The sequence below is a fragment of the Silurus meridionalis genome, chromosome 6 (assembly GCF_014805685.1).
Source record: "Silurus meridionalis isolate SWU-2019-XX chromosome 6, ASM1480568v1, whole genome shotgun sequence".
NCBI classification, from domain to species: Eukaryota; Metazoa; Chordata; class Actinopteri; order Siluriformes; family Siluridae; genus Silurus; species Silurus meridionalis.
This window is the reverse complement of record NC_060889.1, coordinates 3,831,500-3,859,317: the sequence shown is the minus strand read 5'-3', so window position 1 is coordinate 3,859,317 and position 27,818 is coordinate 3,831,500. Positions and strand designations below refer to the sequence as shown.

Here is a 27,818-nt window from a genome sequence, read left to right as displayed (position 1 = left end):
ACAAATGATTATAATCTTTCTTTGATAGCTAGGCTAATACACCCTCACCTGACAATTGTTTTTATAGTTTTTTATTCATTATTTCTACAGCTAAGATAACTAACTAAATTGACAGGATATCTCATATCATATCTTATATGGTAGAATGGTGATTGATTAGAGGATAATTAATTCAATAATCATCGAGATCGTGTTTCATTAGTGTTTAATTGTATTACACATAAAAACCTCGACAGGGAAAAGTGAAGAAGCAGAAGCAATTTCACATCGCACCCCCAGAGGGCGCCGTTATACAAATATTATACACGTATGTTACCTATATAACTGTATTATTAACATATTAGTAATATTTAAATGTTTTTATAACGACATTAGAGGTTTTTTTAGAGACATGCATTTGGTTTCTTTGCTACAACTTTTATTCTGTCCAAAGAAATCTATAAATGTCCAGATGTTACACTTTATTTTAATTGAAAAATCCTAAAGTACAGCTTTACACACTCTCGGCATCTGGACAGTTTGTTTTTCCGAACATTCAGCTGAAATACTTTTCCGTGCATCTTGTAAAACTCACCGACTTCACTACTTGGAGATTTCTTTCTGGTGATCCAGTTCAAGTCAGACGAATTCAATAGGATTTGGGTGCCTGTGTTTCCACACAGGAATGACCCAATTGGGAAAATACAACAGCATTATGGAGGCAATAAAGGGTTTATTTTGTATGTTTGTGCACGTTCACATTAACGCATAAAGCGCGTGCAAACCCCCACATTTTTCTGCCCTCGTATTTCAAATAAAGAAACAAAGTGTGGGAGATTGTAGAGTTCTCTCACAGCACACATCAGCCCCCTGCTGTGCTCCTGTTTCTGCAAATCATCTTCATCTTTTACCCTGAGAGCATCATTTTCTCCTGCACCTCCAGCGACAAAGAAATCCAGAAAAACGAGGAAGTTTTAATTGACAGAATCCAATCGCAGGTTTGTCATGTGATTGGATCTCACAAGCTTTCGGTCATTAGATCAGAACAGTAACCTCAGAGAGGTCGGTTCCTCCACGGCGCTGCTGAATACTGGATTCTGATTGGCCGCCGGGTGATTAAATGTCAATATCTACGAGGCAAAACACAGGTTTATACGATTGATGTCATGGTTTCCATTAGATATCATTAAATGTGATTTATTTGTAAACACACAGGATATATTGTAATTATGGGAATAAACCAATTCAGCACATGCGGCTGGTGGAAAATAATCAACACCAGGGTTTACACTTTACACTGATTGTTTTCCCATAACGACAAAGTGTTTCATTTCTCTTTTTTGGAGACTTTGGGTTTTTACTGCAACCCTGATCCCGAATTGTGTGAATGAATGAATGAATGAATGGATGGATGAATGAATTGGTGGATGGAAGGGTGAAGGGTGAGGAAGGGTGAATAGATGTGTAATTCTACTTGTATGCGTAAATAATACTAATAATAATAATAAAATATATTCTTGTTATAAATCCTAAATGAAATACGCTATAAATGAAGCGCGTGCATGTTATAAAAACAAAAAAAAAAAGTGCGCGCGCCTCTTCGAGGCCTCTCGACTTTTTTTTTTTTCCCTGTGCGTTTGGTTGCCCGGAAGATCTTCATGGTGCGTGATGACGTCACGACCGTGCGTGCCTCCGTCTGCTTCCGCCGTCCAGCTTCTCGCTCGCGTTTTTTTTTTTTTTTTCCCTGGGAGTAAACCGGGGCTGCGCTCTTCGCTGCTGCACCAACAAACCGACAAGAACAGCGGCGATATAAAACAGAAAGAAAACGAAGGAAGGAAAAGAAACAACGCGTGGATTTAAATAAAAGAGAAAGAAGAAAAAAAACACAACAACACGAAAACTTACGACCCCAACGTAAGCACTTTCAAGTCGCGCGAGGCCTAACGGATTAGCCACACGGCTATCAACCGTGCGCCGGGGCCAAGTGTGGCGGGGTGTAGGGGGGGTGGGTGATTGGGGCGCGATATAGATAAACTCCGAGAGCTTTTTTTTAAAACTTCTGTGCGTGCCTGGGTCTTTCGCGGACGTCCAGAGACGCGTCCGGACTGTGCTGCGGGTCACATTGAGCTCCGTGTAGCATGTGCACCGGACTGAGAGCCCTCTGCCTCCTTTTCCTTCTTTCCGGGGGCCGCGTCCTAAACGGGTCGCTTCGACAATGCCGAGTGCACTACGTCGCGCTCATGCGCCGTTTTACTTCTCTAGTTCTTGTTCCCTCCTTTTACGTAGTGAGCATAGGTTTGGGATCTAGCCCGAGTGTACCAAGTGTGCGTTCGTGGGGGGAGGGGGGTGGTGGTGTCCGACTATTATTATATTCACCACGTCAGAACATTAACCTTTTTAAAATTATTATTAATAAATATAATATAAAGTTTATTTTATTTACTTGTTGTGTAGTGGATTACAGTAAAGTATTGAGGTCTATAGGGTTAGCTAGTGAACTAGCCGAGCCGGCTGTGCGGCTAACTAGCTGTCCGCTTCTTGTTTTATGTTTGGTTAGGAAATAAATAATATATAAATATTTATAACAATTATTAAAATAATAATAAATATGAAACAATTCAACTTGAGGAAATAAGTTGACTAGCTGGGGTTTGCTTGCTAGGTTGCTAGTTTGGGTTTCCAAATGTTCTGGAAAATTCCATTAATGAAAGTTTATAAAATTCTACACGTAATAAAGTAAAAAAATATATATATATATATTCTACAGTATATTATTGCGTTGAGAGCGTGGCTGTATTCCAATTAGCACTATATCCTAGTTCACAGAGCGATTTGGAACGCGACCCTCTGCATCTTGTTTGTTTTCTCGTCCCATTTGGTTGTTTAGATGTGGACCACGTGATCAAAGCCGGAAGTGGTACCTCCAAGCGCAGATCCCTCTGTTATAGGTTTTATTATGTTTGAATCGGTTTATAGCTGATGGAGTGATAAGAAAGAAGTGAAGAGGGTTTCATCCTCTGGTTGTGTTCACATTGTCAGTCGCTTCCCTGAATCCGAATCTAAAGACGGAGACGCTGTTTGATAACAGTCTCTCTGGTTTCCTCAATATCTCTCTTTCTCTGTTACAGTATCCCATTTTCTCTCTCTTGCACTCACACTCACTTTCTTTTTATCAGGGTCTCTCAGTATTTCACCTTCTCTGTTCCTCTCCTTCATTCATTCTCTAACTTGGTATCTCTCTCGCTCTCTAAAGTCAGTTGTTGATTTTGACTTTACTGTTTATCTCTTCCACCTTTATTCTTTATGTCCATTTCTATCCCTTTCCCCATTTTCCCAGTTTCTTTCTTTTCTATCCTACCATTTATCCATATCTTCTTCCTGCCTCTCTTCTCCAGCGCGTTCTTTATAAACACGGTCATAAAAGTGAACGAGAAACAGAGAAAAAATAATCGGTTTGTCTAAAAGTGACGTCTTTCTCACGTTTCCCTATTTCTGTCTCGCCAGATCAGGAAGAATCCCTCCCCGCGCTTCCTCGATGGATCCCAAGCGTGTGAGCGTCTGATCCGCGCTTGATCTCATGGTGAGGTAGATCTCATATCCTGATAACCTTCGTCTTTATACAGACTGCATGTTTATATATACACTGGATATCCCAGTACGTTGGTCCCTGTGTATTGTTGCATGCCCATGTACAGAAAGCATAGGATTGATCCCTGTGAAACCCGAGAACGGTTCAGTTTATACACAGACCGATCAAGAGATTCGATCCCGAATGTGGTAAAACCTTCACCAAACGACCTTTTTACTGTTTTAGTTTATTTCGTTAAGTCAACACACACACAATACGGATTGCAGATCTGATTTCTGTTTCACCCCCCCCCTCCTCTCTCTCTCTCATATCTCCCCCCAGGCTCCTCTCTCGCCCTGACGTCTTGGTTTAGCCAGGATCCAAAATGAGCATAAGCAGCGATGAGGTCAACTTCCTGGTCTACAGATACCTACAGGAGTCGGGTAAATCGAGAGAGGGTTTTAATTTGTTTATTTATTTACAATAAAGCGAGGCAAATAGGGAAGACGAGTCCAGGAGCTGTGCAGCTGATCAGGTGCGACATAATCTTTTCGGAACATTCTTCTGCATGACCGAGTGTAAATGAGCGCCACCTGTCTTGGTTTATTTACATTACTGTGTATTGTATCGAGAACGCCGGTCCGGTCCGGTGCCGGGTTACTAATGCTGAGCTAATGCTAGGTTACGTATAGCTCGCTAATCCGACGTTCATACCGGGAACTAATCCAGGCCAATGAGCAGCCGGGAAATAAAAACTACGCACACATTCGTAACGGAAGCCTGTGAACGTGGTGTTTCTTCGTGTCTTGCTGCAGGATTTGCTCACTCAGCGTTCACATTTGGCATAGAGAGCCACATCAGCCAGTCGAACATCAACGGTGCGCTCGTTCCCCCTGCAGCGCTGATCTCCATCATCCAGAAGGGCCTCCAGTATGTTGAGGCTGAGGTCAGCATCAACGAGGTGAGTCCCATAGTTATCCCATAATAATAATAATAATAAGCGGTGTCTAAGCGTTCCTGACTCTGTTCCTCAGGATGGCACTTTATTCGACGGCCGTCCGATCGAGTCCCTGTCGCTGATCGACGCCGTGATGCCCGACGTGGTGCAGACGCGTCAGCAGGTGTACCGCGACAAGCTGGCGCAGCAGCAGCAGGCCGCGCCGGGGACGGCGGGAGGCGGCGGTGGCGCCACCAAGAACGGCGAGAGCACGGCGAACGGAGAGGAGAACGGAGCGCACGTCTTATCTAGTAAGAGATTTTTTTTTCTTCCCGTTTGTTCGTTTTCCTCTTATCCATTTTCCGTTCTACTCGTCCACTCATGTTGATGTGTTTCTTGCTTCCTGACAGACCACCACTCGGACATGATGGAGGTGGACCGGGCAGTGGAGATTCCGTCCCATAAGGCCATGGTGCTGCGTGGACACGAGTCCGAGGTGTTCATCTGCGCCTGGAATCCGGTCAGCGACCTCCTCGCTTCAGGGTCAGTCACGTTTCCTCCGCTAAGATCTTTCCCCCTCTGCATTTATTAATGCTCTACGCCGCCTATGCACCGCCCGGTGAAGAAACGCGTGCGCTTATTATGTATGTGCGTGTTTGTGTTTAGCTCCGGGGATTCGACGGCGAGGATCTGGAACCTGAGCGAGAGCTGCTCTGGAGGCTCCACCCAGCTGGTGCTGCGCCACTGCATTCGAGAAGGAGGACAGGACGTCCCGAGCAACAAAGACGTCACCTCACTGGACTGGAATGTGAGCAACGTTTTTGTGTTTCTGAGGGGGAAGAAACGTCACACCATTTCCCCCATAATCACACACCTTATATCACTGTGATTTTATCCTTTGACCTCTCTCTTTCTCTCCCTCTCCCTCTCTCTCTCTCTCAGAGCGAAGGTACGCTGCTAGCTACCGGCTCCTATGACGGTTTTGCCAGAATATGGACTAAAGATGGTACGTCTCCTTTATATCACCTCTGGTTTCCCCCCCAGTTTATTTAAATGAGGGACACGGATCAGGCATAACATTAAAGCAATTAACAGCATGAACTCCTCCAGCGGTTTGAGCTACAGGAGCTCGTCTGTTAGATCAGACCACACAGACCAGCCTTCGCTCCTCACGTGCATCAGTGAACCTCTGCCTCCACGACCCTGTCGCCGGGTCACCACTGTTCCTTCCATTGAGCACTTTTGATAAATCTGATCACTGCAGACCAGAAACATCCCACAAGAGCTGCAGTTTCGGAGACGCTCTGACCCAGTCGTCTAGACGTCACAGTTTATCAAACTCGCTCAAATCCTTACGCTCGCCCATTTTTTTGATGAACAGATCATCAGTGTTCTTCAGTTCACCGCTCGTAATGTTCTAATGTTCTGCCTGATCAGCGTATTTATCACTTTAATTCTTTACATTGACTGATATTGAGTCTTTAATCGATAATGAATATTAGACCTGTTTGTTTTATTTATGTTAAAATGAATTTTATTTAAAAGAAACTATGCGTCTCAGGAAACCTCGCCAGCACTTTAGGCCAACACAAGGGACCCATTTTCGCTCTCAAGTGGAACAAGAAAGGCAACTTTATCCTGAGCGCCGGCGTGGACAAGGTGATTTTTTTACTTCGTGCTTCTGATTCTGATGCTCCTGTGTACAAACATGCGCGATTTATAAATATATATATATATGTATATTCCCCCGCCCCCTTTTTATTATTATTATTTTTTAAGACCACGATTATTTGGGACGCGCACACAGGGGAGGCCAAGCAGCAGTTTCCTTTCCATTCAGGTGAATCACTTCAGTGTATTTTCATTTTTTTTCGGCGGTATAGAAAACTTTGACCCCGAATCAAACGCAGATGCGTAAAAGCAGTTAGAATCGCTCGATCGAATTGTTTTTTTGTCTTCATATGTGTAGCTCCGGCTCTTGACGTGGACTGGCAGAGCAATAACACGTTCGCCTCATGCAGCACAGACATGTGCATCCACGTGTGTAAACTGGGCCAGGACCGACCGGTCAAAACATTCCAGGGTCACACGGTAACGTCTTATTTAAATTTTTTTTTAAAGGCTGTTGTTTTGTTTAAATTTCCCAACACACATCAGCTACACTGATTTATTTTGTATTTTTTTGTAGAACGAAGTGAACGCAATTAAATGGGATCCAACTGGCAGCCTCTTGGCCTCCTGCTCCGACGACATGACGCTAAAGGTAAAGTTTGAATCGCTGAAAATAACATCCGGGGTTTCGTGTATAGTTTTTCTGACCGGCCCCGTATGTTTGTTTGCTTCCAGCTGTGGAGTATGAAGCAGGACACGTGCGTTCACGACCTGCAAGCCCACAGCAAAGAGATCTACACCATCAAATGGAGTCCCACGGGCCCCGGAACCAACAACCCCAACGCCAATCTGATGCTGGCTAGGTACCGAAGCGTGTTATCGTTATTATCGTACCGTAAACGCAAACCGAACACTCAAACTCGTTCTCTCCCGCAGCGCGTCGTTCGACTCCACGGTGCGGCTGTGGGACGCCGAGCGCGGCATCTGCGTCCACACGCTGACGCGACACCAGGAGCCCGTCTACAGCGTCGCGTTCAGCCCCGACGGCCGGCACCTCGCCAGCGGCTCCTTCGACAAATGCGTGCACATCTGGAACACACAGGTAACGACACGAACATATGCACACAACCTTTCACACGCAATCGGAATCCTGACCACGCATTTCCCCATTTGGCCACAGAGCGGCGCCCTGGTAAACAGCTACAGAGGGACAGGCGGGATTTTCGAGGTGTGCTGGAACTCCACCGGAGACAAAGTAGGAGCGAGCGCTTCGGACGGATCGGTAGGTTTCGAGAAATTTTACACAAGTGTAAGCAGCTGTGTGAAAGGAGGCACAAGCACAGGAACATTCCCCATTTTTACACTTTGGATAAAAAGTATTGGGACACCTGACCTTTCCTGCCATGTGTGGATCTTCTCAAAACTGTTAGCACACGATTGAATTGACGTCACAGCTGCTGATCTTCTCTTTCAGGTTTGTGTATTAGACTTGCGGAAATGACACCAGGGGGGGAAGCCTTGCACCAACAACAAACGTGCACCTCGCCAAATTCACGGCTGAACCGATCCACGCCGGGAAATCGCCCACGCGCCTCAAATCTTTTTCTTTCTTTCTTTCTTTTTTTGTTTTTTTTGTCGACGTGTTCAATTCCCTTTTTCTGCCATTCTGAAAACAAAAGACAGATTAGCGTCGCCGAGCGAAAGCGTCCGAACTCAACACTGAACCTAAAGACATCTTTGTAATTATGCGAAGTCAAATAGGCTCCGCCCACGAGACTTGTTACGTTTTGATCATACGAGCTATGCAATGTTACGGCTGTTCGAACCAATTTAACGTCCCAGAAAAAAAAAAAGTCAAATCTGAATTCGGACTGCGCAGAACAGTTTCGAGTCGAGATCATGACTCAATTTTTGTATTCAGTCTCTGATCTTGTTTTTCTTTTTTTTTTTTTTTAAATCTTTTTCTCCTGTGCATTGATGTCTATCTGGCCCCCAAAAAAAGGTTCTCATCCGGAGGTTCTTGTGTGCAGCATCCTCTCACGTGTTTCTATACCATTAGACGCTCATAGATCGCCGCCCCCCCTTCAAGTCACCGAAGCGAAAGGAGTTTCTTTCCTGCACTTTAGAAACAACACACAGAAATCCGTGGAGCACTTAATCCTAAAAACCTTCGACGCAAAATAAATCGCTCGTGTATTGACTTGAACCAGATTCTCTAGGATGCTTCTTTTCAGCCCTTGTTGCATCCCAAGTATTTTTAATCTTTTTTTTTTTTTTTATTGCCTAATACTTTTTTCTCAAATCAATCATTCGCTGGTTTGTTTGTTTTTTTTTTGTTTTTTTTTTGTAAAGAGATGAGTATTTTGATGCTTGCTTTAACTAATCGATACTACACAGATTGTACCATAAAGACGCCTATTTATTATATTGTCTATGACAGTGGAATGGTATTTTATAACGTTTTCGGTTTTAAAGACACGCTTTTTTACAGGCGCTCGCCTCACCCGTGTCTTTTTGTACTCTTTTTTTTTTTTTTTTTTTTCTGAATCTTTTTTGTAATTCTTGCTTCATTTGTAGTCATGCGCGATTTAAAATATCATTTAAAAACACAAACGAGGGCATATCCTACACATCGTGGACCATGTAAATAAATTCCTCCTTTCCGCTCTTCCCATCAATTTTTTTGTTTGTTTTCATGCTCACTTGATTTGAATTTTTGATTGTTTTTTTTTTTTTTTTTTGGAGTCAAAGAAAAAAAAAAAGTCCAGAATAAAATATATTTTGATAATAGTGTCATTTGTGGGTTCTTTCCTTCAGGAGTAAAGGGGAGGAGCCAAAGGAAATGTTTTGAAAGAATTGGTGTATTCAAGCCCCGCCCGCTTTTGTTTTACAAGATTCCGATTGGCTGATGTGTTTAGCGGAACGGGATCGTAAAATGCGGGTGTAGAAATTGGGGTGCCGGATGGAAAGTGGTGCTTGGACCCCTGATAACCGCCTTTTGGTGTCAGGTTTGGTGTCTCATTTTGTTCCAACAAGAACCATTTGTTCTTTTATCAGACTGCAGCTTCAAATTAAGCGCTGTAACGTAAAAAAAAAAGGACGCCGCCGCCACCCATTCGAATATCTTATATCCGACTCTTCCACCTGTATGTGCTACGCAACCCAAACCTGATATAAGTGTGTGTGTGATCCCCAGTGAACGCTGAATGAAATCTCCAAAAAAATCTAGTGGAACATCTTCCCAGAAGAGTGGATCATGTAATGTCCACAATGTTTTATCCATTTAGCGTAGCGTATTTTTCTGCTCCTGACCCACCCACGGATCGTTGGTCTTTCCACACAACGTTGACTGCTAAATCCCCGGAATTGTCAAATTAAAATTGCAAAACATTGCTGATTAAGAAAAACCAGTCGGTCGAGTCACTACATGCTCGTGGGTTGTTGGTTTTTTTTTTTTTCCCCACAACTGCATAAATATGTATAATGACTCGTTTGAATATGGAGGTAAACATTTCTTAATAAAAGGAACCGAAAACAGGTTGTAGGGGGGGATCATTGTGGGAAATGAGGAAATGACCCTTGACCTGAGGAAGTCCGATCAAGGTAACTTAAAATTGATCACCCTGCACAGTTAAGACACAAAGAAGTCATAAGTGTTGGGAAATTCTCTCTAGTGTAATAATATTGGCTCAGCTGATTGTGAAATACTGTACCAGTAAGTATTCCTCTTTTCATAAATACATATAACTTTAGTCACTGCATAGCACGAGTACACAGCAACCAAACGCTAAATAGGTGACGAGAAATTTGCAAATATATCCAGCATGCAATATATAAAATGTACGACCAGGCATAACATTACGAGCGGTGAAGTGAACACTGATGATCTCTTCATCGTGGCACCTGTTAGTGGCTGGATTTATTTATTAGGCAGCAGGTAAACATTTTGTCCTCAAACTTGATGTTAAAAGCAGGAAAAATGGGCGAGGATTGGAGCCAGATTGATAAATTGTGACGTCCAGACGACTGGGTCGGAACGTCTCCAAAACTGCAGCTCTTGTGAGATGTTCCTGGTCTGCAGTGGTCAGAATCTATCAAAAGTGCTCCTAGGAAGGAACAGTGGTGTCAGACCACCATTTGCCTCATGCAATGCATCACATCTTCCCCCAGAGTTGATCAGGTTGTTGATTGCGGCCTGTGGAATGTTCCTCCGCTCCACTTCAATGGCTGCGCAAAGTTGCTGGATATCGGCAGGAACCGGATCACGCCGTCGTATCCGCCGATGAGGGCGACCAAACTGTTGGAAGAGCTTCTCTGAGACGCTTTCTGACAAAGTCGGAGCAGAAATTCTTTGGTTATGCAAAGCGATTGTTGCTGCAGCTGTCCGGGTGTCTGGTCTCAGACGAATCTTGGAGGTAAAGATTCCTGGATGTGGAGGTCCTGGGCTGGTGTGGTTACACGTGGTCTGCGCTTTGGAGACGGCTTATGGTAGAGAAATGGACGTTCCTGCAGTCGACATGCATTTTTCGATAAAACTGCACATTTTAGAGAGGCCTTTTATCGTGGCCTGCCTGGAGCACACCTGTGCAAGAATCATGCCGTCTAATCAGCATCTTGATCTGCCACACCTGTGAGGTGGATGGATTTTCTCAGCAAAGGAGAAGCTCTCACGAACACCGATTTGTGAACAGTGTGATCCGATTTGGGAATTTTCCAGCTCATGAACAATGGGGTTCTAAATTTGTTCAGTGTATCTATAGGGTACATCTGTAACTCATCCCTGGGATCCGGAATGACTGATTTGCGACAGTGTTTCCAGTGTGTGTGCATGCAAACAGTATGAAAACTGTTCACCTTGTTACACAAACGAAAAGAAAAAAACTGAGAATGAGCAGTGAAATGAGTCTCTCTCTCTCTCTCTCTCTCTCTTTCCCACCCTCTTTTTTATCTCTCTCTCTCTCTCTCTTTTTCTCTCCGCCCCCAGAGAGGAAGTTTAAGGTTGCTATGTTAATATTCACTGAACCAAACTCTGCTGAAGTCAGTCACTGAGGTGTGGAGGAGGAAACCATGATGCTGTTCTTCTCGCACATCCTCAGTCACCCATTAAACCCCAAGCTTCTTTGATTCCATGTGGATTTATATTTATATAAACTGGGTTCCTGATAGAAGCAGTCACCTGCAGCCAGTAAAGATCTCCAAAAGGACAAGAGGCGGTAAGTGAGTGCTGTTTCTGTAATGTGTGTGTGTGTGTGTAGGTAGGTAGCTACTGACTGGAGTTTCAAAGTGCACATGAGCCAAAAAATACATTAAATCAATGGATTAATAATTATTTAATTAAATACATACCAATGTACTCATGTGCCCTCTGGGGCAAACACACACACTTTATTTAGTTTTATAAAAAGCACCAAAACAAGTGATGATAATTTTTTTTTTTTTTGACCTCATGGCTCTCTTTATTGTTAACTCAAAAAAATAAAAAATGGATTCATTAATTAATATGCTTTAATTTCACTTGAGGCGTCAAATAAAATGACATTGAATCTCAAAGTTTATTTTAAATATTAAATATCCTGATAATAACGTGGCTGACCATTTGTATACAAATATATAAAAGATGTTTATCATTAATAAGTCTATAAAGGTTTAAAAATATCTTTTCTGCCCTCCTACAAGTCACTTTTTTTGGAAAATTCGAAAGTAAATGGTCCATGTGTTGGTGTTTAAAAGTAGAGAATGGCTGAAAAAAAAAAAAGTGTTGAGTTCCTCAAAAAGGAAAAATAATTATATTCATTAAAAAAGATACAATTCAGAGGAACATTGAAGGATTTAAAATGAGAAGTCCGAAACGTGCTTTTATTGAAAGCTCTGGTGCTCTGCTCTGCACAGAACCTATTTCCTCTTAAAAAAAAAAAAAATGTTACCAAACATTTGTTATTCGATCTTCACACGCTCTTAACTTTTTTTGCTGCATATTTTATTCATTTATTTATAGTTTTGAGAATAAATAAGTTATTGAAATGTTGTTTTCTTAATAATAGAACACTATTTTTCCAAATGCTCTTTTAAAACGTGTTTTGAATGTTTAAATGTTATTTTTAATAATAGTAAAATATCTGTTTATTGAAAATTCCAAAAATCCAAAAATGTCTCTTTGGCGAAAAAAGGTTTCCGACCCCTGGTATAATGAAATGCTTATTTTTGCCCCATTGTCCTCAATCAGGTTTAATTTTTGGCCCTGCTTTGGAAAACATTTGGGCTCCTCTGATAAAGAACCACAATGTCCAGGTCAATAGTACACAAAAAAAACCCAGCATAATTGTTTTTCTGCAGTAGCTGAAAAAGTTATTTTATTATATTTTCTCTCATATTGAACATCTTACCTGAAAAGTATGAAGAACCTTCAGGAGACACACCTGGAGGACATAAAACACCTTCCTACCTTCTGATCTTATCTTTCATTAGTGATAGGAAGGCATCTGAACCTTGAACTTTTTCACATATATACCTTCACATCCATTTCGATTTCAATACATTATTAAATATTACATACGATTTTATGATCTTTCCCTGTTTCCCTGCACTGGAACGAATGGGCAACTTGAAGACATGGTCTACCAAGGTTGGCGTGAAAGACCTCAGGGTTGGTCGGACTGTATGGGTGTGACCTCATATTTCAGTGTTGACGTGCCTCAAAGAGCTGCGAAACGATTCGATGTTTCAGCTACCGTTTTGTTCACAAAACAAATCCATGAATATTGTCTTGACAAAATAAATCTTCTCGAGTTTCCCATGATTTCAAATACACAGCTGAGGTCATGTGTTTACTTGTACCGTACCGTAAATCTTTGAACAGGATGATCCAGTGTACATGGTTGTTCTATTGTCTTGTCTATGTAGCTTACAGTTATACAGTTGCAGGAAACAATAATAATGTAGAGAATTTTCCATAAGAAAGGCCAATTGTCCTGCTCAGGGCAAACAAACAACACCTGATCACCGATCACAGAACATAACACGTAGACAATCGTCGATCCTTTAGGCAACGGCACAAGGAAATAAAAAACCACGGACCATCTAATGTTTCTGGTACGGCCTGACAACCTCGCCGATTCCAGTGAAGTGGATTTTTCCTTGTTTCAGTCTTATTGTGTAGAAAAGCATTGAGTTTGTCGCCTTAGAGATGTGCGATCCCCACGCTAAAGGGGAAATGCCTTTGAATGACAGAGATCCAGGTTAATAGGAAAGATTTAAAACAGATTTCTTTCTGGATTAGGACGGGCTGTCAAGCCGTGTAATTTCAGACAACAAAGAACTGTGATGCTCGGATTACATGTTTTTGAAATAAAATATACTCTGAAAGACCTTCATCCTTTGGTAACATCAATTCTTTGGAGCAGTTTTAACCGTAAATTGGAAACTACTATCCGCGAGTTCCCTACAGGAAATAGATCTGGACTGGACCATGAAACAGTGGACCATACCAAAAATATTGATCTTCTCCTGAAACCCTTAATTTAAAACTGTTCCTTTTGTTCACTTTGGGCCATTATCGTGGTTGAAAATGAAATTCCTATTCATCATCAGCTGTTTAACAGAGGTCTGCAGGTTTTTGCAACTGGTGCTTGGAGGTATTCTTGATTCTCTCCATCTTGTCTAGGGCGCCAGTCGCGGCTGAAAAGATAGCATGGCGATAGCTATGGATCCCACCACTGTGTGGACACCTGCCCATTTCCCCCAAATGTTGGCCTTCCCTATTACTCCAATCCTGTTTGGGCAGGATATTGCCCCCGTGACGTGAGCTCCTTGAAAATATGGTAGACACAAACTTGTGCTCAGATAAGGACTTGTTTATTAGGAGATCACCAGAAAATTTGGACCTTTGCAACCTTCCATTAAGATACCCTCAGGTACTGCTGTGGCATTAAAATCTACACTTGCACTTGTAAAGTCACACACGTCAGGCACTTGCCCATATACACTCGTACACGTTTTTCACACGCAACGATTCAGAGAAAAATGACTGTTTCCTCTCAAGTCAATAGTATTTGATTGTATATATGCGTGTAGGTATAGCAAAGACTAGAAGTTTCTGTGATGGAATACAGCTGTGTAGTATGAATGGTTCCTTGTTCTTATCGAATGATGATGCATCATCTGCGTCTGGTGGAAGCTCTTTGTGCTTCACCATTTTGCTGCTTTCAAAGTCACGCTCAGCACTTTTTCAACGCCTCTGAAGCTTTAAAGCCCTCCATTATTAGCAGGTTTGCTGTGTTGGCTTTTCCATTGATGCAGGGGGTTTCGCGCTCGAGCCGGCGAATGACACATGGTCATGGTAAAAGTGGTTAATGCCAAGCTATGTGATGTTCGTAAACTTTTACAGCAAAACGAAAATGAGCCATAGCAACAATATAAATGTGCAGAAGAAAACATTTGGGGGGCAAAAAAACGTATTTTCTAGAATTTAACACAAAGCAACATAAACAAAATGCCGGCAAGACATTTTTGGTAGTAGTGTTTTGGTGTTAATGCTGTGTAGGCCGTTCCAGACTACAGCAATTAAGGGATTTTGAAAGTCTTGTAGTTATCTGCATGGTACTCATTGTGTGTTGCCTGTATACTTGAATACTTCTCTGGTGGTAAGCTTCAGGATCTTGAAGCCTGCATTCTAAGTCAATTTACTTTTGTGTTTATGCCATTTCCATATTCCAGTCCATGATATTTAAACAGCTGGATGGAAAAGAAGTTTGCAGCTTTTGTCATCTTTATGGGGTCATCTGCAAGTTGGTTATCATACAAGAAGGAATTGTGTCAGAGTAGCCCTTAATTGGGTATTTTGTTAAAATTGTTTTGTACACATTTAGTGACTTAGTATGCCAGACTCTCTAGAGCAGGGGCATCCAAATTTTCCACAAAGGGCCAGTGTGGATGCAAGTTTTAATTCCAACCAAGCCACACCAGATTCCACCTGATAAGACCTTTACTTTCAGTGCACTATTGTCCTTGTGGCCCTTGTTTGGTAGGAATGAAACCCTGCACCCAAAACCGCACTTTGTAGAAAAGGTTGGACACCCCTGCTCTAGAGAATGAGACATTTTGCAAGCTGAGTACAAATGGTACGAGTTTGTAAATTATATATTGTTACATTTGATGGGATCTCTTTAAACCTGATTTGATATCCATTTCTGTTTCAGAAATGACAGCAGCGTTGCCAGAAGCTGTTTCTTGAAAAGGTTTCAGCCTCACAATGGACCAGAAAAAAACTTTGTGACAAACAATGTTTCGGCATAACACGTAACCAAGGCTTGCTTCGCCCCCACTCTTGGACTTTCACCTGGATGCGCACAAGGGTCCAGGATGATTGTATGTTTCCGGCGGTTCAGAAAATGCCAAATCCGACAGCTGATGATGACATGCTTTGTGTTGTCCGTGATAAAGGTCTACTGGGAAAGTCTTGACAATGACGCATTAAGTCATATCAAGTCCTACTCTTTGCGCCTGCTCAACAGCTTAGACTTCATTAGCGCCAACCTAACCATTAGTTACGAAGAAGCAAGGAAATTCAGTAACCACCGATACCTAATAAACCACGAGCAGAAATGTGTCAACAAAGACGTGCTACTCTTGCTGCTTGTAAAAAGCTCCCCAGAGAGCTTTGAAAGGAGGCAAGCCATTCGTTCCACATGGGGCAATGAGGTCTACATCAAGAGGAACCTTGGCGTGACTGTGAGAGTACTGTTTGCTCTTGGTGTCCACCCTCAACCACTGAATAGGAAAAAGCTTCAGCAAAGGTTGGTTCGAGAAGACCAAATATATCAGGATCTAATCCAACAGGACTTTCTCGATACCTTTCATAACCTCACTATCAAGCTTCTTCTCCAGCTCGGCTGGAAACATGCCTATTGTGACCATGCCCATTTTCTCATGTCTGCCGATGATGACATATTTGTCCATATGCCCAACCTGATACGCTATCTGCAGGAGATCAACCAGACCGGCGTCAAGGACTTTTGGGTCGGCAAGGTGCATCGAGGAGCTCCACCCATTCGTAAGAAAAACAGCAAGTACTATGTGTCTCATGAGATGTACCCCTGGCTTCTCTATCCCGATTACACCCCCGGAGCTGCTTACGTCATCTCCAAAGATGTGGCCTCTAGAGTCTACCGAGCTTCCCTCACCTTAAACGCCTCTCTTCATATCGACGATGTCTTTATGGGCATTTGCGCCCACGCAATAGGGGTTTTACCTCAGGAACACGTCTTCTTCTCCGGAGAGGGTAGGGCTCCTAACCACGTCTGCATCTACAACCAAATGATGACCTCACATGGACATGTCAAGGACTTTCATGAACTTTGGAAACTTGCGACGGATCCTGCGGTGCAGCAAGTTTCCACAGGACTCTTTGGAAAGCTCTACTGCACCGTAGCTAAAATCAGACTCCTTTGTGCATTACACACGTTAAACACCTATCCATGTAAAGCAGCTTTTTTATAGGGTCTGAATTTATTGGAAATCCCTCTTCCCTCTCCTGTTTCTTTTCATTTTAGACCCACACCTTTGTGCTAGGAGATATGTATATAGGTTCTTCCCCTGAACTAATGCCGCAAAGATGGAACCACACAATTGTACACAATGCCTTTGTATTGTTGCTCAAAGGCTCTTGTATGCAAAGGAAGTCCTTGAAGACAAGGTTGAAGTGTCAGAACTCCATTGTCCTGCAGAGTCCTAACCTCACCCCGACTAAACACATTGGGATAGAACACCCAGAGCCCCCACAGAACTCTTGTTACTGATTGAACAAAAATCCCCTAGAAAGCCTTCAAAGAAAAGTGTAGTTTATTCTAAAAAATAATGCTAGAACTGGCAGGGGGTGTTGAAGCACTTATCGGTGTGGTAAAACTTTTGTCCATATAGAGTGAACACTTATACACAAGGGCTGAAAAGGGTCCAATATTCGTAAATGTTCATTTTTTACAGCGTTTAAGTTTGAATCAAGCTTCAGTGATGCATCATTGGAAGTTAAGGCACTGTTTTATTTGAAGCGATGATGTGGGTTCTGTGCTGAAATGTTCGACTCCGAAGTGATTCAATCAACATATGAGTGCAGAGAAATTGCCACAGACCTGAATGACACCACCGCGTTGCCAAATTCGGTCTCGCTGAAAGTAGATTACCGTTACGAAAGATCTTTGGTTCTGCTTTTCAAGATTGTGGAAGTAAAGATGTTCTAGATATCTAATGTCTTAGCAGTAACAATGAGTCATTTTTGTAAAATTTGACAATAAATCTTATTGGGAATTGCCCAGAATTTCCCTGGAAGGGGGGCAATACCCTGTTTAGCAACTCCCCCTTTTCCTATAGTTTCACATTCATCTTGAAGTCTCCTAAATGTAAATTGTGTTCCTGGGTTATTATGCTGCCCTCTCTGTAACATGATGATTCACAGGTTCCTTTGTAAATGCCTTTTGTATTCCTCTGGACAATGGGAAAAATGGGAACGGTGCTACTTAGCAGAGTAGTTATTTTATTAAAGCCAATCTTTCATGGGTTGATTTACTCTAGACGTTCCATACCTGAGGTAGGCTGATTTTGACCTACTTTGCTAAATTTCATCCTTGTATATGTATTCAATAAAGGTTTTGACATTCTTGTTTTTTTTTCCCCCCTCACTCGTCAACGTCGAGTCTTGGTTGCCGAGCAAGGGGGTCCCCCCCCCAAGATACATCACTCATGCTGTGTTCCAGTGATTCTGCATGATGTATCTTTTAATAAAAAGCTTGAGCTCCTTGCAAAGCTTCACTTGTAAAACCAACTTGCCCCACATGGTCTCGAGACTCCATTGGAAATTCCATACCCTAGAAGAAAGTGTGAGTGGTTCTTTGGTCGGTTAAAGCTTTCTTAAGAACCCTTTTCTAGAAAATGGAAACTTGGCTCTTATTTTTCTTTGAATGATTACAGAGGAGATGCTTGTGATTTGTGTCTCGGTCTCAAAACGGATAACGTAATAACACAGCATGGTAATCTCAATCTAGCCACATTGCATTGCAAGATATTATTAGCTCGGCAACCGCCATCTCGGTTCTCGGCATCTCGGTTGCCGAGCTAATGCCACAGATCCTGTTGTAGGGGTGGGGCGCTCAGTAATACACACTGGCAATGTGTCTAAATTCTACATTCAAGCCTGTGGTGAAATGCTGAGCCACTTTGATACTCCTGATCCTTAATACTCTCAAATTGTTGCCCATCGATCTGGTGTGCACCCAGAAATGCTTTTTCATATACACATTGGCATTGATGGGGCTGAACATTGCACTCACAAGACCAACACCTTAACCAGTGAGCTACCAGTTCCCACTACTACTCAATGTGGTTGGGTCACCTAAAGCCTTCGTTTTAAGTCATGTCCGCACTGATACGTTTTCATTTGTAACGCATTTTCCTGCCCACACGGAGAGCCTTAGTCTGTATGGATTCAGACGTTCCTTTCCTGACCGCCCTCATCAAGGATCAGGGGTCTCAAAGTGGCTCAGCATTTCACCACAGGCTTGAATGTAGAATTTAGACAAATTGCCTGTGTGTATTACTGAGCGCCCCACCCCTACAACAGGATCTGTGGCATTCAGGCCATTTGATCTGCTCCCCAATGTTTTTTGTGTCTCGCACCATTCTATGTACGACTGCTGCATTTAACACTAACAAGACGTTCCAGCACGCCATTCTGTTTGATTGGTAAGCCATGCGTTCTGCAATCAGGAACAGAAACCCTGACCTTCAGTCATCGCATATGCAAAAGGGGCAGAAAAGAAAAGGTATTTTGTTCATAAAATCGACGAGAGAAGCAGAACTTCGCAATAGGAAATTAGATTTTTTGTTCCACTTTGAGCTCTTTTTTTCCCACCTGCTGCATTCACATTTGCTTACACTTTTTAAACAGATGACACAAAGAGGAAGAAGGGGGGGGGGGGAACCAGCTTGGGCTTTGCATAAGCTTGCTATGCTGCAGCCTGAAGGTGTAAGGGAGGTGAAGAAGGAACATGAGAAGGCCCCATGCACAAAGCCAGCTCGCTGAAGATGTGCTTTCATAATTTGGAGTGAAAGATCTCCTGCTACTGTGCTCTAAACTCAACCCCGTGAACACCAGTTTACGATCCAGAACAAATGACTGCTGAAGTTTAATAGGTCAAATCGGACTGCTAGCACCTTTCAGTGTGTTACACAATTTCGGGTGGCTATTCGAGCTTGTTGCACCAGCTCAGCTCAAACGCCATACTTTTTTTGCATTTCAAATCAGGATGTGACAAAAAAAAAAAAAAAAAAAAAAATTCTACTACCTATTCTTTCTTGACTAGACAAATTTTTCAAACAAAAAGAGGCCCATCGACATGGTCATCATGTTTTTAAAATGGACATGTTACACTTCAGGAATTTGGTTAACAGGTTTCAAAAAGCACCAAAGAAAATTCTCTTTCCAAAATCACAATATTCAGGTTTTGCTATGGAGCAATTAATTGTCAGTGCATTTAGAAAATAAACTTTGTCCACAAAAAAAAAAAAAATAATCTCTCTCAAAAAGTTTACACTTTAAAATCAATTTTGCACCAAAAGCTCAACAATGTAACCAGGTATTTGCTCAATCTTTTTTTTTTTTTTTACAAATGGCTTGTACTCAGATTTATTTAAATACATTTTTTTTTTAAACTGTACATCTATGAAAACCAATATAAATCTCAAGAATGACACTTTTAGAATGAAGGTTGCTGATTAGCCAGACTGTTGATTTGGTTTCTACTACAGTAGCTCTGACCACAAGGCAAACAGCAGGATGTTCACTTCGGCCCATTAACCTCAAACATTACCGTTTCCATAGTAACGACTCACAGTAGGATTTCTTTGGGCAGATTAAACGAATGGTTTCTTAAAGAATGTAAACAAACAGAATACGGATAGGTTTAAGCCTTTACAGGTAGTTACAGTAAGAAAAATTAAGTGTAGGCATCTCTGAGACAAGAGTACAGTCAGAACTGGAAATTAATCTTTGAACAATGTGTTACACAGCAGAAAACACCAATTTATGATCCATAGGAATTTCACAAGGGGAGTTCATCTTAAAGAACAGCGTAGTAGGTGTACTACAGTGCCTCCTAGTGTACGTGCTGCAAAAAAAAAAAAAAAAAAATAGCAGCAGTGGAGTATCACCATCCTCTTTATTGTGAATGAGCCAAACACTACATGAAACATTTAAAATGTTACGACCCACTTTTGAAGAGGACTTCACACAAAGAAGTACTTGATAAAACAATATACAATTAAATTAATACATTCAAAACAAAAAAGTGCCTTTGCATTTACAGGGGTGTGTGTGGGGGTGTGAGCAAGCGTGTAAACCAAGTTAAACTGCACACGTATGTTAGCATAACATAATTGGCAGACTTGATGCAGCACTTGTATCTTTTAGTCCACAAGTAAATTACTAAACGATGAAGAACATCTAACACAGATATTTTGAACATACTAGGGAAGAAATACCCGATAAAGAACACGTTTAAAGAACCCATTTTGCCAGAAACGTCGCTACCAGTGGACACCACGCAGCCGTCCACACAGGAAAGTCAAGTCACGTATCGTATCGAATTCGCACGTCTGATCCGCAGCCAGCATTGAGGAGAGGGGGAAAAAAAGGCTTTTTTTTTGTAAATTCTTCCGATAAAATAAGCGCAAAAAATGCAAGTGATTACTCGGTAGCTATCCCTGCATTAACAAAAATCTCCCGGCGGGTTAAATCAGATCGGCCACGTTCATGGGCATCTCCTCCACGGTCGTGTTGTAAAACGTCTCAATGTCTCGAAGGATCCGTTTGTCCTCTTCGGTAACGAAGTTAATGGCCACGCCTTTTCTGCCGAAACGACCCCCGCGGCCGATCCTGAGCGGAAAAATTAAAATTGCGTTTGAACTTTGGTACAGGTTTCACTGCGAACAGGCTCTGTGGACCGCACCAGAGCGACTCGGCATCTTACCTATGGATATAGTTCTCTCGGTTTGTCGGAAGATCGTAGTTGATGACCAGGGAAACCTGTTGCACGTCAATACCACGAGCCTGAACAAGGAGAGAAAGAGAATTTTTTTTTTTTAGCTCACTAATGTACACTCAATGCAGCATGAACATGTGTAGTAACCAAGAGAAATCTCTGAAGATCACTCACCAGCAAATCTGTGGTAATCAGCACTCTACTAGAGCCAGACCTAAATTCTCTCATGATTATATCACGCTCTTTTTGATCCATGTCCCCATGCTGCAAAAAGGAGGGAAAAGAATTAATTCTATTTATCTTTCCAGACATCACCTTGTAAGTTCATCTTGAGCTGCACGTCAGTTTGAGGAACAAAAATGGCCGAAATGAACGTGTTCAACTCTTTTATAGGTAAACCCCCCCAAATATTTTTGTTCACTTATAACCCTCAATTTCCACACATTATGCAACATTAATTGCAACAGTTTTTAATCCGTTTCCAAAAGCCATTTTGTTTCTCAAACCAGCAGCCGCTGTGCAACCCAAGTCAACTGGTCCGAGGTATGATCAGTAAAGTGAAAAAAAGTATCTTCATCAGAGTCAGTCCCGAAAGATGGTATGCCATCATTTCATACCCGCCCAATAATAAGTAAGCAGCTATGATTTATTTAGATCAGCCTCACCAAGGCAGACACGGTGAAGTCCCTGGCGTGCATTTTCTCAGTCAGCCAGTCCACCTTTCTCCTAGTGTTCAAGAAAATGACGGCCTGTGTGATCGTCAGAGTTTCGTACAGATCGCAGAGCGTGTCCAACTTCCATTCCTACATACAAAGCAAGCAGTTTAGTGGCAGGGAAATTAAAAAGCCTTTTCTCTTTGTAAATGTAGCGCAGAATCTCGAGACACAGAACACAGGACATTAAGAAAGAGGTCCCTCCTGATCTCATTTCCGACGCTGCGCTGGGATTTTGCTCTCCCTTCTCCGAGACGTACCATACTAGCATGACCAGCAAGACCAAACTGTGAAACAGCTCGGGCCTGCTGATTTTAGCATGGCGCTTTTGGTAAAGAAGGGTTTTTTCCCCATCACTGAGCAGATAGAGGTTAAATAAACAAATCACCTCTCGTTCTACATTGATGTAGAACTGCTTAATACCCTCGAGGGTAAGCTCCTCTTTTTTCACCAGGATGCGCACGGGCTCGCGCATGAACTTCGTGGTCACGTCCAAGACCTCGGCGGGCATAGTGGCCGAAAGGAGCACCACCTGAAAGCAAAAACCGTGGAAGAGTTACTTCTTGTGTCCATGATCGGGTGGTTCCTGGTAGGTTTTAACCCCCAGGCCCCTCACCGAAGGTACAGATTCCCAAACCCACCAGACTGCTATTTCATGGTCCTCTCAAAGCTTTAACTGATGGAGATTTTAGATCAGAAGTTGTGAAAAATCCCACTGATCCCAAACTAGACTGAATTAAAAACAGCTCCACCAAAACTATCAATGTCCATCTATCAGGTTTTTTTCATGCAAGTAGAAAGAACTGTTGCACTGAACCTTGAAACAAAGGCCACAGGACATTAAGAAAGAGGTCCGACCGGGTTTCATTTTCGGAAGCAGGGCACATTAGTCTTCTTCCATGCTTTCACTCTGCTAGCATGATTACACAAACCAGGAGGACCTGGAGTCTGTAATTTAAACACAGTTCTTTTGGATGGAAGGAAACGATTGTTTTCTTTAATTCCTTTTACAACTCACTTGAATGTTTGTGCTCAGTTTCTGGAAGATTTCATAAATCTGATCCTTGAAACCACGACTCAGCATTTCATCTGCTTCATCTAGGACAAACATCTTGATCCATTTAGGAGCTGTATGGGGGGGAAACAAATAAGTAAATTTATAGTTTGACCAAATCATACATAAAAGAAAATATAATTGATGCACCAGGTCGCATCAGTCTGGAGAGAGATATGATCAGTAAAGTTATAAAAGCATCTCCATAATGTGTCAGTCCCGAAAGATGGAATACCATCATTTCATACTCAATCCAAAAACCTGTTACTGTTTTTTTTTTTTTTTTTTAAAGAATCGGTGAGTAAACTTACAGAGAAACCTCCTGTTCAGCATATCAAACACACGCCCCGGAGTCCCCACCACGATGTGTGGAGCTTCGGCTTGAAGCTTCTGCATCTCGTTGCGAACGTTGGTGCCCCCGATACAGGCATGGCACGACGCACCCATGTAGTCACCCAAGGCCAAGATGACCTTTTGGATCTGCGCAAAATAAAAACGCAAGCAGACACGTGAGTTTATATGCAGATTAAAAGCAGGATTTAAGATCCACCCACTCATACAAATTATATCCAAAAATATACAAAACTCAATCAAATGTTAAGTAAATCTTATATACACAAACACCTTGCATTTCAAGGACAAAAAAAAAAAAAAAAAAACAGTGAAATAAGGCTATTTGTGGCTTTATTAAGAACGCATGCTTTTTAGCCTCATTTACATACAGTTTAAGTACAATTTTTACCCTATGGTTTTATTCAATATTTGAAGACGCAATATATTTACATACACAAATCTGGCTTCCTGCTGAATATGTTTAAAAAAAAAAAAAAAGGAAAAAAAATCCACATTCACAAAGCAGGAAGAAGAGCAAATTTGTACCTTCGCTTGAGCCCCAAATATGCCGCCTTGGTCTGAGAGACACTTAAGTTTATCATGACCTCAGGTACAGCATACCTGCTGAGCAAGCTCACGGGTCGGCGCCAGGACCAGAGCCTGAGTCTCTTTCTGATCAATCTCCAACTGCTGCAGGATAGAGATGGCAAACGTGGCTGTTTTGCCTGTGCCTGACTGTGCTTGAGCAATGACATCGTATCCTGAACAGGATTAAAACCATTAGTTTGAAATACAGCAGAAGTCTAGAGAATACTTTAATAGTTTAATACTTTAAACAAGTATTCCACTACCTTTAATGCAGGGAATAATCGCTCGCTGCTGAATAGCTGACGGCTTCTCAAAACCATACGCGTAGATTCCTCGAAGGAGCGTCTCCTTCAGGTTCATGTCATCGAAGTTGTCCGTGATCTCATTCCAGTTGCTCTGCAAAGCAAACCCCAATTCATTTAGCGCCAAAAGCCATTTCTTTATACACTATATAAACAATTATTGGGACTCGAATTTTCCTGCCAAACGTGGCTCTTCCCCAAACTGTTACCACAAAGTTTGGTGCACAATTGGATTTTTTGTTCACATTACATGAACTAGGAGACCTAAACCTGTTTCAGTATGACACTGTAGTATAGTAGATCTGCTATAAAGCTCAGACACTATTAAACACCTTTGGGATGAATGAACGCTGACGACACCCCAGGCCTCCTCACCTACATCTGTACTGGACTACTCAAACCCTTGTGGCGGAATGAGCACAAATCTCCAAAACACACTCCAAAATCATCTTCCCATATGCATTACGTTTGGGCTTCCACAAACTTTAATCAATTACAGTGTCGCTTTGGACACACTTGACACCAAACTCTTTGAGAACCTCGCTTTAAACAACTAAATCTCGCATCTCAAACTGTTTGCGCTTGTTGCGTCCTACATTGAGCAAATAGTTATCCTATTAAAGCATGTGTTCAGGTTTGGTGTCTGGTTTTGTCCTCCTGGTTGCTGTTCCTCGGGATTTTCTAGACTAGTGACTTTCGAATGTACACAGACAAGCTTAGCCTAGTGTTTAATGAAGAAACAAACCACGTCTGTTTGTTTATAGTCTGTCCATTTAACACTGTTTAATCTTGGAAACCTGACAGACAGGACTGATTTTGGTTTGGACTTGGATTCTAGTGGAGTGCATTGTAGATGCACCGGAGTTGTGATTGATAAGCCAGGCAAAAACTTACACCAGTAATCTACAGTTGTCAAATCAATCATTTGCTACATGTACATTAAATCAATGAAATTCTTTCTTCACATATTCCAGGAAAAAAAAAAAAAGTTAGGAAGCTGGGGGTTAAGGGTCCTAAGAGCAGCAAGCCGGCAATACTGGGGTTTGAATCCATGGTAAAGGTTCTTGGTTACTGATCTGAAGGCCTGGGGTTCAAGTAGGAAAATTGCAATGTGGCCTTTAGAAAAAACAAAATGATCACACTGGGCTACACAATCCACTATTATTAATATAAAGTCATTTACCTCAATGACGCCATCGGGCTCCATTCCTTCAGGCCCTCCATGGTCTCGATCTCTTGAGCTGCGGATATACATTTAAAATTTTACACTGGACTTTGAATAGTGCGTAAGGCATGCAAACAACATATATGCACAAAAATTAAATAGGATTTTCTGCACCGCCACGTGAGAGAGCAGTCTCGAGCTGCCCTTCACTCGCGCACTTCTAATGGGGGGGGGGGAGGGGTATGCATCGTGGCGCTGTTCACCCTACGTAGTGCGCGCGATCACCAAATACGGCGCCATGTAGAATTCACTCGGCCTGCTGAACCCCCGGAGCTCGTTTCCGCACCGCATGACTCAAAAAGGGGCGTGTGAGGGTTAAGAGCCGAAATGAAAACGCTTTAGAGCGGAAACGCGACATGGAAGATTTTTGCTTCTTCCCTTGCTTGCTAGCGGAACCCAGGGTTGGAGTGCGAGCTACAGGCCGCGAGATAAGCACCGACAAGCGGGTGCAACACTGTCCGGCTTAACGCGTCGAGCACCGGAAATGTACAAAACGCAATAAAGATGTTTATCTTAAGAATAAATATATTTGTGGTCGTATTTTTAAACCGGATTACATTAGACCTCAGTAGACTGGACTGACCTACGTCAGGCGCGCTAACTAGAACTAGCATGTAGGCCAAGGCATGGCGCGCGTGCGGCCCTCTGCTCACCCCACCGGAGGATTTTTTATTTTATTTTAAGCAAAACATAAAAACGCAACCATACGTCCCGAGTTTAGTTAACGCGACTTCAATGAGTAATAAACAGTTACTTAAGATGGTTAAATAATCACAAGCAAACACACACACCTATGATAATCACCAGAACCACTAGACATGATCCGCTTGCGACTTCGGCATCCACTCGGAAAGGAAGAGCGCGTGAATCTCAGGCGAGTTTTATTTGACCGGAACTCTTTATATCCACCCCCTCCCCTACCCTATTCTCGCGCGCGCGCGCGCGCCGAACGAGTTGTATGAACGACCAACTTAGACGTGGGTGAGATCGAATATCGTTTTTAGAAATATTCGTTTTTAGGACGCGAATCGTCACTGAGAAAAAACGTCTTTTTATTTGGCAAAAGTACGCAACGCTGATCGGTAGGTGTGGGACTATATGGTAAGGCGCAGCGATATTGCCGCAGTGCGGAGGTGTGACGCGGTCCGCTACGGGGTCTCCGCCGGTTTGGGGCCTGACATATTTGGTCATGCTGTAAAAAAAAAAGTGTATGTAACTATGAAGTCTACATACATTTATTTATTATTATTTTATAACTTTTTAAAACCACATTTAATAACCAAAACAAAAAACCAACAAAAAAATAATAAACTAAAGTCACTTATGAATTTTCCTCCATTTAGAAATTGTGTAATTTTAGTTTTCAAATTTGTCTCTTAAATATTATTTATGCCCCATCCATCCATTTATTCACCGATTATTTTTGTTTATTTGGTGTAATAACATTTGTATTACTATTAACGCTATTTTTAAATTCTCAAACGCTATCCAGAAAGTAATTACACCCAACAGACTGTGCTGTTTTTATTTATTTTATATATAAATAATGCACCATGAGGTGCGTGGGTGGTTTGATGAAATAATACTCACAAGCCGAGTGTCTCTACCATCTTGGCATCAGTACCGGCCCGTGTATTTCAGGCCCAGACCGAGGCATTTTCTGAGCCATTCAGAGATTTATTTCAGAGAATTCATGGTTCCAGGAAGCTGCAAATAGTCCCCAGATCATCACATTACCACCACCATGTTTGACTGTCGGTATTGTGTTCTTTTAATGAAATGCTGTATTTTAATGCCAATTTCTAAGAAGTTAAACTTTTGTCTCACCAGTTCACAGAATACGACTCAAAAGTCCTGGGGAAAATAATTTTATTTATTTATTTATTTATTTTTTACAAATGAGAGATAAACCATTGTGTTCTTTTTGGTCACCAGTGGCTTTTGTCTTGAAACTCCATGGTCAAGTACCTTGTTTCTAATCTATTTTTGAGATCCTGGCATGACGTGTTGCTTTTTGAGATCTTTCAGTGTGCTTCTTTTTATCAGACATCTTCTCTTGAAGTGATTTCTTGATTCAACATGTGCGGCAGTAATCAGGCTTGGGTGCAGCTTTCCAAAAAATGTGATTAATCACAGTTTATTTAGGATTTAGCAAATTGTGGCCAAGAAACCATTACTTCAGAAGATTAACAAGCAGAAAAGACTTGGTTGGGCCAAGAAACACAAGGAATAGACATTATTATATCTATGTATATGTTAGAGAAGTGAAAAATAGAGTGCAGGCAGGGTGGGGAAGAGTGGCAGGAGTAAGTTGTGATAGAAGGGTATCTGCAAGAGTGATAAGGAATGTTTTTACAATGTTATATGGTTTAGAGACAGTGGGATTGACAAAAAGACAGGAAGCAAAGAGGAGCTGTAGGTGGCAGAGTTGACGATGCTGTGAATTTCATCACGAGTGACAAAGATGGACAGGTTTAAAAAT

General features: G+C 42.0%; 3 protein-coding genes and 4 non-coding genes across 11 annotated transcripts; 2 read left to right on the top strand and 5 right to left on the bottom strand.

Moving 5' to 3' along the window:
• The first annotated feature begins 1,601 nt into the window (after positions 1–1,601).
• LOC124387788 (F-box-like/WD repeat-containing protein TBL1XR1) lies at positions 1,602–8,301 on the top strand. Of its 4 annotated transcripts, none has more exons than XM_046852358.1 (16): positions 1,602–1,893; positions 3,489–3,564; positions 3,890–3,990; positions 4,363–4,508; positions 4,582–4,795; positions 4,895–5,027; positions 5,151–5,292; positions 5,427–5,490; positions 6,046–6,143; positions 6,264–6,324; positions 6,454–6,575; positions 6,673–6,747; positions 6,831–6,958; positions 7,032–7,197; positions 7,276–7,377; positions 7,570–8,301. In XM_046852358.1, exons 3-16 carry the CDS (start codon positions 3,933–3,935, stop codon positions 7,594–7,596), a joined length of 1,536 nt encoding a protein of 511 aa, XP_046708314.1. In that variant the 5' UTR covers positions 1,602–1,893; positions 3,489–3,564; positions 3,890–3,932; the 3' UTR covers positions 7,597–8,301. The 4 variants fall into 4 exon arrangements, with proteins under 4 accessions (XP_046708314.1, XP_046708312.1, XP_046708313.1 ...); XM_046852356.1 differs by having other exon boundaries at positions 3,484–3,564; XM_046852357.1 differs by having other exon boundaries at positions 1,604–1,893; positions 3,489–3,559.
• A 2,513-nt stretch (positions 8,302–10,814) lies between these two features.
• b3gnt5b (UDP-GlcNAc:betaGal beta-1,3-N-acetylglucosaminyltransferase 5b) lies at positions 10,815–17,764 on the top strand. 2 transcript variants are annotated; one of them, XM_046850739.1, is made up of 3 exons: positions 10,834–10,932; positions 11,080–11,308; positions 15,290–17,764. In XM_046850739.1, the coding sequence occupies exon 3, from the start codon at positions 15,453–15,455 to the stop codon at positions 16,587–16,589; it is 1,137 nt and encodes a 378-aa protein (XP_046706695.1). In that variant the 5' UTR covers positions 10,834–10,932; positions 11,080–11,308; positions 15,290–15,452; the 3' UTR covers positions 16,590–17,764. The 2 variants fall into 2 exon arrangements, with proteins under 2 accessions (XP_046706694.1, XP_046706695.1); XM_046850738.1 differs by having other exon boundaries at positions 10,815–11,308.
• A 2,516-nt stretch (positions 17,765–20,280) lies between these two features.
• eif4a2 (eukaryotic translation initiation factor 4A) lies at positions 20,281–26,265 on the bottom strand. The gene is made up of 11 exons (XM_046852261.1): positions 26,128–26,265; positions 25,295–25,352; positions 24,073–24,205; positions 23,843–23,982; positions 23,200–23,368; positions 22,853–22,962; positions 22,223–22,366; positions 21,787–21,924; positions 21,296–21,385; positions 21,110–21,189; positions 20,281–21,015 (listed from the first exon to the last, which is right to left on the bottom strand). The coding sequence occupies exons 1-11, from the start codon at positions 26,154–26,156 to the stop codon at positions 20,871–20,873; spliced, it is 1,236 nt and encodes a 411-aa protein (XP_046708217.1). The 5' UTR covers positions 26,157–26,265; the 3' UTR covers positions 20,281–20,870.
• Positions 21,665–21,738, bottom strand: LOC124388181. Its single transcript, XR_006926363.1, has one exon. It is a non-coding gene; the product is annotated as a small nucleolar RNA SNORD2 (small nucleolar RNA).
• On the bottom strand, positions 21,982–22,176 carry LOC124388178. Its single transcript, XR_006926360.1, has one exon. It is a non-coding gene; the product is annotated as a small nucleolar RNA SNORA81 (small nucleolar RNA).
• On the bottom strand, positions 22,636–22,816 carry LOC124388177. Its single transcript, XR_006926359.1, has one exon. It is a non-coding gene; the product is annotated as a small nucleolar RNA SNORA81 (small nucleolar RNA).
• LOC124388182 lies at positions 23,063–23,136 on the bottom strand. The gene has a single exon (XR_006926364.1). It is a non-coding gene; the product is annotated as a small nucleolar RNA SNORD2 (small nucleolar RNA).
• Positions 26,266–27,818: the final 1,553 nt, after the last annotated feature.